Raw genomic sequence first — 11679 nt, 5'->3', positions numbered from 1 at the left:
TTTATAAACATTTTTTGGAAAAAAAAAAAAAAACTGATTATTTTTTACAATTTTTATATTTTCAATGAAAGTAGTATTGAAACTTTTCTAAAATAGTCCATTAACAAAATACCTTAAAGTATAGCCATTAATCAAATTTTTTTTTAAATATAAGAAAGTAGTTTTACATCTTCTTGGTTAGACTATTTTATTTTTGCTTATGACACATGTGAAAGTCACGTGAATTGTTAATATGATATATGAAACTTAAGAACTTCTAAATTTATGACAGTGGTACGTCTTTCAAATTTATTGGGCTAGTCTATTACTCAGGTGTCTCTTAATGGACAAACAAGATTTTATCTAATAATTTTGTTTTTTTTTTTTTTGATAGATAGGTTATCTATTAAAATAAAATACTAATTATTGGCTAGAATTTTTTTTTGAGAAACAATTGACTAGAACTTAGACGACCCTTCATTCTTCTTGTGTTTATGCAATGAATCTCTACACTTCCTTTTTTTTTTTTTGGATAGAAAATAGAATTAGAAAGGGGTTGCCGACCAATTAAAAAAAAATTTATTTATTTATTTATATGATTATGATAGTTTCTAAAAAAACAAAAAATGATTATGGTAAGATGGTAACGAACTCCCGTTAAGATTTGTTATTAAATTTTTTTAAAAAAAAAAAAAAGGAATATTCCGAAATGCCAAAGCCTAAGGCTTCAAGTATTCCTTTTTGCACGCGCAGAAGTAGAACGTGAAGGCCACGCGTCCTCACCTACATCCACTTCCTATATTTCCTCAGAAACTCGCAGTGTCGTTTCTAACTTCGCAACAGACTTCTCCCGTTTTTAGAGAGAGAGAGAGAGAGAGAGAGAGCTTAAGAGTTTTTTTTTAGACAGCTCTTCAAATAAATCAGCCGTGAGTTTCTCGGTTTCTTCGCTCCCTCAAACTCAATCTCAGCCCTCCATCTCTTTCTCTCTCTCTCTCTCTCTCTCTCTCTCTTACCACCTCTGGTTTGTTCTCGTCCTCAATTCTGTGACCGTTATCTCTTTTTATACTGCTCCCTCTTCGATTTCGGTTCTTCGGCCAATTTTTGTTGGCCGGTGAGTTTCTCTTCCTTCCTTTTCTTTTAACCAAAAAAAAAAAATTATGGTATGGGTTTTGCATGGATTTTAATTTGAGGTTTTGGGGTTTTGGGTTTTGTTTGTTGTTGTAATTCTGTGTTTGTTAGCTGAGAAATTGATGGAAAATGTAATGTGTTTAGGATTTGGATGATGGGTTTTTGATGCTTATTTGTTATTCTTCTCTGGATTGGTGTGAAAATGGAGGAATATGATGTGTTCTTGCAAGTTTAGATTTTGGGTCTTTTGTTATAAGTCTCTGTTTGATTGCTGAGAAAATGATGGAATATCATGCAAAATAAAATCTTTATGCGTAAATCTTGGATCTGTTTTATTTGGCCGAGCTATGGGTGAGGAAACAAGAAAAAAAAAAAATCTTTCCTTTTTTACTTTCTTCCTTCAGTTTTTGAGGAATTATATGATGTAGAGAATGATGTTGTTGGAAAGCTTTATTTATTATTAATTTATTAATTTTATTTTCCTCTAATCTTTCATTCAAGGAAACGGTTTTAGAGAGTTCAATTTTTCATGGAAGACTCATTTGAATGGTTATACTGAATTCTTGGATCAAACAATGAATCAATCAAATTTTAATTGATTCATGTGGTGGAAAATTTCAATGATTTTTTTTTTGCATTTAATTTTAAATTGGGATTTATTTAATACTAATTGTTTTCTGCATGGCGGTCTTTGAATTTGGATTTGTAATTGCAAGGTTAAGATGGTTTTGCTGATATATTGTAGTGAAGCCTAGGCGCTTGTTTTCAAGGGCTCTGCTTCCTCCGCCATCTTCTTCCGTAAATGGGCTGTCTTCAGTCTACTGGAAGAAGACAGGTTCCAGGACACGAGGACCCAATTGTTCTTGCTTCACAAACTGCTTGTAAGTTGCTTCTTTTACTGTTTTAATAATTGAGGTCAAGCATAAGTCCCATGTATTTTGCAATTGTAGACTCTGATTTCTAAAGGTTGTGATTATAGTGTTGGTCACATCTAATCGGACTTTATGTTATAATTTATGAAGTCTCACCTAAGAAAAGATAAATTGCTAAAAAGAATAGATAAATCCCTTCATGATGTAACTGCTATACCAGTTATATATCATCCTTGGGGGTCTTGTAATGCCAGAGAAGCTCAAAAAGTGGGTTGGCATACACATTCAGATTTGGCTATGCCAAAACCTGTGAACTTCATTGTAATCCAGCTTGGGCAAGGAAGACTGTACAAAGAAAGAACCTCCAGTAGGTCTTGTATGTAACCTGTCTTGTCTTGGATATTAGGCTCAATGGATAACTTAATACATTCAATTATAATTATCTGTAAATGGGAGATGCCTGGTACACATCATAAATGAACGAAGGAAATGACAACTGACTTGTCTGCCTTTACTCTAAGACTAACCTTTGAATTTAGATAATAATGAGAGCTGAACAGTATTTTTATCCATCTCAATATTATTCTTCTTTCTTTGAGTATCAATATAATGATATTGGGGTGAAAGGGTGAGGTTGTGAGTTCAAGGAGCATTGGGTCTGTGTAACATATAAATATATATTCTATTTATTGTACATTCTCTCAACTCTCTTTCTAGTTTTAATTTTTTCATCTTGTGTGCCTTTTTTATTTCCCAGTTACTGTTAGTGAAGTTGAAGCACTTTTTGAGCTTTACAAGAGCATTAGCAGTTCTGTAATTGATGATGGGTTGATAAACAAGGTATGTTTGTGCATAAAACCAAGGCTTCTTCTCTTCAACAGTTTGCTTATAATGTTGCATTTCCTACCATGTTGCTTCTATCTGAATTTCCTTGGTTTCTTTTTATATTTTGTTCTAGGAAATATTAGCTTGAATATTGAAAAGCTTCTTTGTGTGTATTTTTTTTCCCATTAAGTGAGATCATGGATTCAGAATCCATTGGGTGCATGTATAACTTACCACTAAGGAAAAAAGTGAGAGAGAGAAGAAAAAAAATACATAAAGGCATTCACTTCTTTGTGTGTATTTTTTATTTTTCTAAAAAAACATAAGGCTTCTTCTATGCTTCTGCGCCCATGTTCAGATTGCAAGGGCATGTGCTGTCTGTGACTCTGTTTCTGTGATTGATCATCCTTGTTTTTTTCAAAGTTGAGCCATGGCCCTTTTGAGTGTGGCTTCATGCATAGATATCCTATCCCATGATGGTGGTGATGATGAAGGAACTTAGCTTTTATAATATTACTTCTAATTTTCTGATAAGACTCTCTCTCTCTACCTGGGTTTATAGCCTCACATTTAACCTATTCAGTTTCTAAGTTACAGATATGCATATATTTGTTGGGATGACATTTGTTATACTTGTCCATTTCTATGTTTAGTACACATCTATATATATTTGGAAATGTGATTTTTCAGATTTTAAATCAATATGTGACATTGACTTTGTTATATATTCAGGAAGAATTTCAGTTGGCACTTTTCAAGAACAGGAAGAAAGAGAATCTCTTTGCAAATCGGGTATTAAATCTTTTCATTTTGCCTTTTATATACTTGTCTAGATGGATATTGTAACAATACCTTAGTATAAAACCGATGGTAACTATTAATTAGAATTTAAAGCAAATCTAAACTCTCTAAATTTTTGGATAAGATATTTTTATATTTTTGTATCAATGATTTTTTTTAAGTGGTGATTACAAAAAAGTAAGTGCTGGCCTTTTGCTGAAAGCATTAATTATTTAAATTTGTATTAATCTCATTTTAATTATTTTCTGTGATTTCGTTAATCATTTGATGAGTTTAATGGAGGTAAAAAGGAAAAAAAATTATGGTTAATATTGATCGAAACGTTATGGCATAAATTTTTTTTTTTTTCTCGTCTTTGTTATGCAATGTATGGAAGCTTTCAATCAATTGTGTTTGTTTTGAGATTGGAGTAATTTTACATGCAGATCTTTGATCTGTTTGATGTTAAGAGGAAGGGAGTCATTGATTTCGGTGACTTTGTTAGAGCACTTAATGTCTTCCATCCCAATGTTCCTCAGGAAGACAAGATTGATTGTAAGTCATGGATATGATGTATTTTGACCTTCAATTGTAAAGTGTAGTACCGTTGTTTTCCACAGTGCTATGCATATCCTTACTGTATCATATATTTGACTGTTATGAAAACTAATATTTAGATTTATTTTGCAGTTTCATTTAAGCTCTATGATTTGGATAATACAGGCTATATTGAACGACAAGAGGTATGTTGGTGGCTTAAAATTTTTCTTGTTTATACCTGTTAATGCAAGTTCAGGACCCTTTTGCTTTTCTGCTATGGTAATTCAAATTGTTGGGTGAGAAAATCACTACATCTAGAATTTTTTTTCCTTTTTGCTTGGTCAGATTTGGTTGGTTACTGACCTATCAAAGAAAAGAGAGATTTATGCAGTTACTGCCGACTAGTTGAGAGTATGAGTTCAATCAGGACCTAATGTGCATGTAGCTAATTGGTGTTTTCTTGTGAATCCACATTGGATGTCTTTATAGTTTGTCACTTTCCAAATTAAATAGAATAGAGGACATAATCATATATTCTGTTTGGTGATGATCTTGTTTGCAACCCTATGTTAAGATCTCGAAAAAGGTGGGGATGGGATTCTATTGAAGGGCAAGACTTAGGTACAGTACTTAGTTGCTGTTCCTTAGGTTTCTATTTTAAGATTCTGTCATGTGGATTTTTCCTCATGAGATGGAAGTGTATTTTTAGTTAAGTAGCCACATAGCTGAATCTTAAGAGGGGAATGTAAGGAACAGTACTTAAGGTACTATACCTAAGTTTTGTCCTCTATTGAAATGCTCAAGAGAGAAAGCCACCCCTTTAAGTGGATTTGTCAGTTTTCCCTTCTTTCCTGTTGCAATCTCCAAAATAACATGGGTTACACTTATGATAAAATAAAATAAAAAAGTTAGTTCCTTGTAGGAATACAACATAGCAATCCAAGCACAATTACAAAAATAATAATTTTTTACCAAGATCAAATGAGCTCCAGGGAGGTCGTCACCTTGTCAATTGATTTTCTTATTTCTGGTGTACAAATACATATCTAATTGGAAAAGAAGTTGAGGCCAAACTTCCAGAATTTGTTTTTTTGATTTCATATTCTTTTATTGAAACATCCTTGTAGGCATCTTCATTTTATGTGATTTTGGCAGGTCAAGCAAATGTTAATTGCACTTCTATGTGAATCTGAAATGAAGTTGGCTGATGAGACCATTGAGATGATACTTGATAAGGTGAGTTGTTGCATACGTCCCAGAGTAAGAAGTAAAAACAATTACATTGGGAAAGATTATCAGCCCACTCTAGAGTGTGTTGAAGCCTAGATATTTTTAATAGCTAGGTTTAACAACTTAGTTATTTTCTGTCTGTTGATACTATTTTAGTCAGGGTGAATGTCTGGTCCATTGAAGGGGAACATATATAGGGCAGGATAATATGTCTTGCTGTGTATATTCCCCTGCTTCTACTTCATTTTCTCTTTTCTTTGAAATGAAAATGTGTAAGGTTATGCTTTGTGATTTGCTGGTAGGATCTTGATGGTATGAAACTTAATTGCTTTCAATTTTATGAACAAATGGTTTACCATTGAGCTCTTCATGTGTGTTCAGACTTTCTTGGATGCTGATGTGGACAAAGATGGGAAGATAGACAAGTCGGAGTGGGATAATTTCGTGGTCAAGAATCCATCATTATTAAAGATCATGACCCTCCCCTATCTGAGGTATGAGGAAAATTATTTGACATGTATATATATGACATGATTTATCTCCTGTTTATACAAAAAATCAGTCACCAAGTTCTGATGTTTTATAATTCACAAATTTTGAAATGAATGCAGGGACATAACGACGACATTTCCAAGTTTTGTGTTTAACTCTGAGGTTGATGAGATTGCAACATAAAAAGGAAATAGCTTAGGAACATTATCCAATTAGTGTGGATGATATTTGGGTGGAATTTTTTAGTATAATCTTTTGGGAGGTAAAAGAAAGGTACTGTTTTGTAACTTTTGTTTTTGTCTCCCCCCTCCCTCTTTTTTTCCTGGAAGAGTAGGTTGATGTAATACAATTGTTATTTACATCGGCTTATGAAGTGTAGGTAGATATGCATATAAATTTAGCCGGACTCAGGCAATTGTAAAACAACATTATAATTGGAAAATTGTAGCCAATTTTCTTTAAATAGTGTTGAATTGAAATGTTAATTGTGAGATTGTATATATTTATAATTAGTGGTGTGCTTCCCACTTCACCATGAATTGTTGCCTATTTGGGCTTTTTGCAAATATGCTACTTTAAAAAAGAGGTTAATATGTAGAAATGGTGGTTTAAGGCCAGCAGATTCTTTGTGGGAAAATAAAATTACAGGATGAAGGCTCTCCATTTTTTTTTTTTTTTAATTATTTGGGTTTGTAATGGCCTTTTCAATAAACCCTGGTATGGATATCGCAAGTGGGCTCTCATATTATATTTTTATGATCTGTGACAAGTTTCATCATGACAACGGGTTGTATTACCCAGTCCAAAAATAAAACTGGGAAAAAAAAATATTTTTCAAACAAAAAGTTTATTCTTTTCAGCTGACAACTCGACCAACCAACCAAATCGATTTAATTTGAAAATTCCAAAGTTGTATTCTTTCAGTTTGGGATTGGTTGTATTTTTGGTTTATGAATTTTTGAAAATTGATAATCATTTCTAGTGTTCGATTTTTTAAAAATTGATAATCCATGTTGTAGGAGTATTTGGTCCAGAAGCTCATTATCTATGTATATAATGGGCTTAAGGCCCAAGCCGAGAACTAGAGGGCGTACGAGGATGGTAAACATTGTCAAGGGAGCCTGTATAAGTGAATGAAGAAGTTAATTTTGACCACAATGGCCCTGGAGGTTAGGCCGAGCATGAGTTCCTCCTCGGTTAACCCAAGCCGAGGTCCGTAGAGGTGGTCTGTCGTCCAGGGAATGTTTTAGGAAGTTCTGCTGGCACGGATAAACATTGCAAAAACAAAGGACAGAGGGGAGTCCTAAAATATCTAAGGAGAGAGCTGCTATCACCTACCCCATTAATTGCTCTGCAGCTAACTTTCTGGCTACATTAATGTGGAGGTGATATCTAAACAGTGATTTTCAGCCTTACAACTACTATCTAAGGACTTTAAGAAGGTAGTGATGGGACAAGTATCAAGACCAACCATCTGGTCTGCACGTGGAGGGTGGAGATGAAAACAGAAAAGAGTATAAAAGAGGAAGGAAGCAATGAGAGAAGGAGTTCGAGAAATCAAGAGAGAAATACTGTAGCAATCAAGAACCAACAATGTAATCAAACTTGTGGGAAATACATAAAAACTGATCTCCTCGGACTGAGCCGAGGACGATTTTCTTTCGTTTAATTCAATCTATTTTCATGTTCTTGTCAATTGAGCCCACTTTATTTGTTGTCCAACCCATTTTAACCCAGTTGGCCAACCCACTTTCTACAAATTCATTGTTTTGGACTTTTTGGGCCTAGGTCCATCCATCTTTTGGACTAGGGACTCAAATCTAGTCCTTGCACATGTATTTATATTTATCTAAAAAACTTAATGTATTCTACTTAATGTATTTTGTGTGTGTATATATATATAATATATTAATAATTTAAGAAATTGTAAATAAGTTTTTCTTTTCATAGATTATCCATTACAATGAGAATTTTGGACCACATCTATTTGTTTGATTTCTGTGGATAAATTTTAATATTCCCATTGATTTTAAAATGTGTGCTTTAAGCTTATGGGGTTTGAATTTGAATCTGAGTTAAAAATTTCTTATTTACCTCTATAGTCTATTTTTTGAACCGAGATAAAATTCTCCTCTGGTCTAATTTAACTATGTTTGTGAAGCTTCCTTTTGATGGCTTGAACCCCAACCTCTACCCCTCCCACCCATAAAAACTTGTACCTGAGAAGTGAGTCAAGTGACCATTACACTAAGGATGCACCGTAATATTTACCTTTTGAGTCCTAGCTTGTCTTATTGTTACTTCATTTTCAATAAGATAAGTTAGTTCATTTTCAATGAGATAAGATAGTTATTCTTGGAAGTATAGAAAAAAAGTTAATGTTACACCCTTTTCTTCTTCTTCTTCTTCTTTATTTTTATTATTTTTTATTATTTTTTTATTTTTTTATTTTTAATGTTTCACCTAATTTAACTTGACAAAAATTAGGCTCATAGTTTGTCCCTTGTAAATCTGTGATAAATTAAATTCTAATTTTTAAACTTGTCAATTTAAACCCTAAATTTAACAAAGCATAACAATCTAGTCTCTCTATCTATTCTAATGAAAAATCATTAACGAAGCAATTTGAGTTACGGGAGGAAATTTTCATTGGTACCTATGACATCCAAACATCACTATTTTATCATGGAGGGTTTGTCTTTTTCTCTCTATAACAATAGAGAGGGATACTACTCTGAGAGGGTAGAACATGTATAGTAGAGAGAAAAGGATAGTATTGACAATATAGATGAAGAGAGAGTGGGTAAAACGATATTGTTTTCATTCAACAACATTAATTGGATTTTGATGTGACTATGAACTGTCAATTTGAATAGCTAACCTCCTCAACAGGGCTTATATTGTCTAAGATGAACGGATTCAATTACATGATGTGTATATAGTTTTTATCACGTCATTAATTAATAACACCACGCAATTAGATTTATTAGGCTTTGATGGAAAATGCTAACATATATAAGGCTTGATTTGTTAGAAATATAAAGTAGAGGGGTTAATTGTTTAAATAAAAAAAATTTAAGGACTAAATTACCATGATAAAAATCTTAGGGTGGTATTTGCAAATTTTTCCTTAATATTTTTGTCAACCCTAATGTTATATCACATGCCTTCTTTCTTCTTTTTATTTATTTATTTTTGAATGTTTGTCATGTATGCCAATTTTCTTCAATAAATGCATTTAATATAATTTGAAAACATAAATTTGTAGCATATAAATATATATATATATATATATATATTAAAGGCATACAAAATTAGTAAGTTTTATGTCTTAAGATATATTTTTAATTTTTTCATTGATCAATAACATATACGACATTTTTGCACCCAGTTTTCTGCTCCATAGTTTATATTAACTATTCATGTGCTACAATGGCAAGGATGTAGAATTGGATTTGATGTCAAATTTTCTTTTGTATGAGATTGTACTAGCCTTCTCCCCTTCTACCCCGTAACCCCCTCTTCTTTTTTAATCTTAATTTAATCTAGATCTATATATGATATATTGATTGGGTTGTACAAACACATAGATATCTGTTTATAAAATAATTAAAAAAACACATAAATATATTAAATTTCATTTAGAATTTGATGAAAGTCTCAAATAGGAATTAATTTTTCTTGCTGTTTGTAGCCATGTAGTTTAGCTAAAAAAGAGAGTATGACTTTTTTTGTTTTTGATAATTCGATAATTGGTGGATGTAGTTTACTTTCCCTGCTTGATGTAGTTTTAATTCGATAGTTGTAGTTTACTTTCACTTCCAAATTTATTGTCTTTTAGATTGCTTCCCCTTCAAAATTTTGTTGAGAATCTTGAGATCGCCCTATTGTAAATGAATAAACTTATTGAGTTCTAGTTAGCTTAATTGGTTTTTAGTTAACTTAATTGGTAAAGTCTTTGATAGTTGAATAAAAGATCTAAAGTTCAAATTCTCGCCTACTCCAAAAACCAATTGATATCTTGGTCTGATGATAAATAGCTATCATCAAGAGCGAATGCCATAGGTTGAAACTCTTTCTAAAAAAAAAAATAAAAAATAAAAAAGAATAAACTTAGGATAAGGTTTAGTTACAAACTTTGTTGTAGCTAATGAATATAACTCCTACTAAAAAAAATTAACAATGCTACATATTTTGAGAAATTAATTATTGAATTGTATGTTCTGTATGTCCTTAACACGCATGTCAAAGCACAAGCAAAAGAAAAAGGTAAAGGGAATGTTAAAACCCTAAAAAAACAAGCGTATGATGTCGATGGCCCAAGGTAGATCACTCAAAGGGCTAGGGTGGCCCCATTTCACCTTACCAACCCTAGGCAAACTCCGAATACATGCCTAGATCGTTTGTACAGACATACTTTTAGGGTGCTAAGATCCAAAGTTGAGAGGGAAACAACCCAGATCATACACTGAGATCCTTGAGCAATCACTTAGTGGAAAAGGAAGTGATCGACTGATGACAAACAGGAGGTGGGATTGGAAGCAGCCATCCTTTGAAGAAAGCGTCATAGCTCACTGGTTTAGCTCCATGGCACCGAAAATGTATCAGGGCTCAAGTGATTCACCGAAGTGACAAGACCTTGAAAGCTGCTTTTTCAAGTGTTAGTAGCTGAACATTCTATCAATCGAGGAAGGTTTTTGGTGACAACACCTAGAGATATCAAAAGTGAGAATGCTGACATGAGTAACGAGAAATCCTGTAAAAAAAAAAACACAATCACCTACTAGTGGAAGGCTTTCTGCATTCAATTTCGTTTCAATCATACATTATTTAATATTATATTAATAAACTTATTTTTTATGTATAATTTTAAACCACAAAAACTTGAAATTTAAACATTAATTTATGACATAACTATTGATTTTTGAACTTTTGAAAATTTTGCAAGCATAGAAATTAAGTATTAGAAGAAAATGAAACCCAATGGTGCATTTGTTATAATTTACATTCAATAAAAAGATATTAAATGGAGTTGTAGTCATTAGTTATAACCAAATTTGTAACTAAATTTTGTCTATGAACTCATATCTAGCAACAAACCTTAACACTGCATTGTTAGATACCTTGGAATCCGTTGTCACATTTGTCACCATAAACAATTTATACATATATAATCATTTTAGTAAATTCAAAGAAAAATGTGCAATCAGTTTTTGTTTTGATTAAAAAAAAAAAATCATGTGCTTGTTAGTTGGCCAGAAGAAATACATTATGATATATTATATTTCTCCATAAACAAGAAATATAAATGTAACAATGCCTTAAAATTTATCAAAATGATATATTACAAAGACATATATAATAACATCATATTTTTCACAAACTCATCCTATCTCAAATTGATGTTCCCGTGAGCATATATTAATAAATTAATTAAATTTCATAATTTACAAAAAAAAATTATGTTTTAAATAATAATATTTCACAAAAGATCAAGTTCACCACAAAATAGAAAAAAACTGACCATCGAAATAGAGACAATGAGAATCAAGATTCGGCAGCAATGAGAGAAATAAGAGATTTAAAAAAAATATATATATATTTTACTGAATTTCACATAATGATTTAGAAAATGTTATAAAGAATATTTTTAATTATTTTGTTTTTATTTTATGGTAATTGTTAGATTTAAAAAACTTTTTTAATTATTTAAAGTTTCTTTAGGTTATAAATTGACATGACAAAATAAAAATGACATGTCATCATTTTATTTAACCAATTAAACACATGACAAGCAGAAAATTATTGAATACTCTGGAAGTATCATAAATGC

The 11679-nt window shown here is 31.8% G+C and overlaps 1 protein-coding gene across 1 annotated transcript; it reads left to right on the top strand.

Moving 5' to 3' along the window:
- The first annotated feature begins 799 nt into the window (after window positions 1-799).
- Window positions 800-6186, top strand: LOC115971980 (calcineurin B-like protein 9). The gene is made up of 9 exons (XM_031092110.1): window positions 800-1090; window positions 1824-1988; window positions 2737-2819; window positions 3537-3596; window positions 4031-4139; window positions 4275-4327; window positions 5280-5360; window positions 5736-5848; window positions 5966-6186. The coding sequence occupies exons 2-9, from the start codon at window positions 1910-1912 to the stop codon at window positions 6027-6029; spliced, it is 642 nt and encodes a 213-aa protein (XP_030947970.1). The 5' UTR covers window positions 800-1090; window positions 1824-1909; the 3' UTR covers window positions 6030-6186.
- Window positions 6187-11679: the final 5493 nt, after the last annotated feature.

Source organism: Quercus lobata, chromosome 12 (assembly GCF_001633185.2).
Source record: "Quercus lobata isolate SW786 chromosome 12, ValleyOak3.0 Primary Assembly, whole genome shotgun sequence".
Lineage (NCBI taxonomy): Eukaryota > Viridiplantae > Streptophyta > Magnoliopsida > Fagales > Fagaceae > Quercus > Quercus lobata.
Note: the sequence above shows the minus strand (reverse complement) of the source record. Positions and strands in the feature narration are given on the sequence as shown.

Excerpts from the sequence above, each read along its gene's own strand:
- LOC115971980 (XM_031092110.1), top strand. The coding sequence starts at position 1,910 with ATGGGCTGTCTTCAGTCTACTGGAAGAAGACAGGTTCCAGGACACGAG. Across the intron at positions 3,597-4,030 it reads AGAATCTCTTTGCAAATCGG|ATCTTTGATCTGTTTGATGT; the intron begins GTATTAAATCTT and ends TTTTACATGCAG. Across the intron at positions 4,328-5,279 it reads GCTATATTGAACGACAAGAG|GTCAAGCAAATGTTAATTGC; the intron begins GTATGTTGGTGG and ends TGATTTTGGCAG.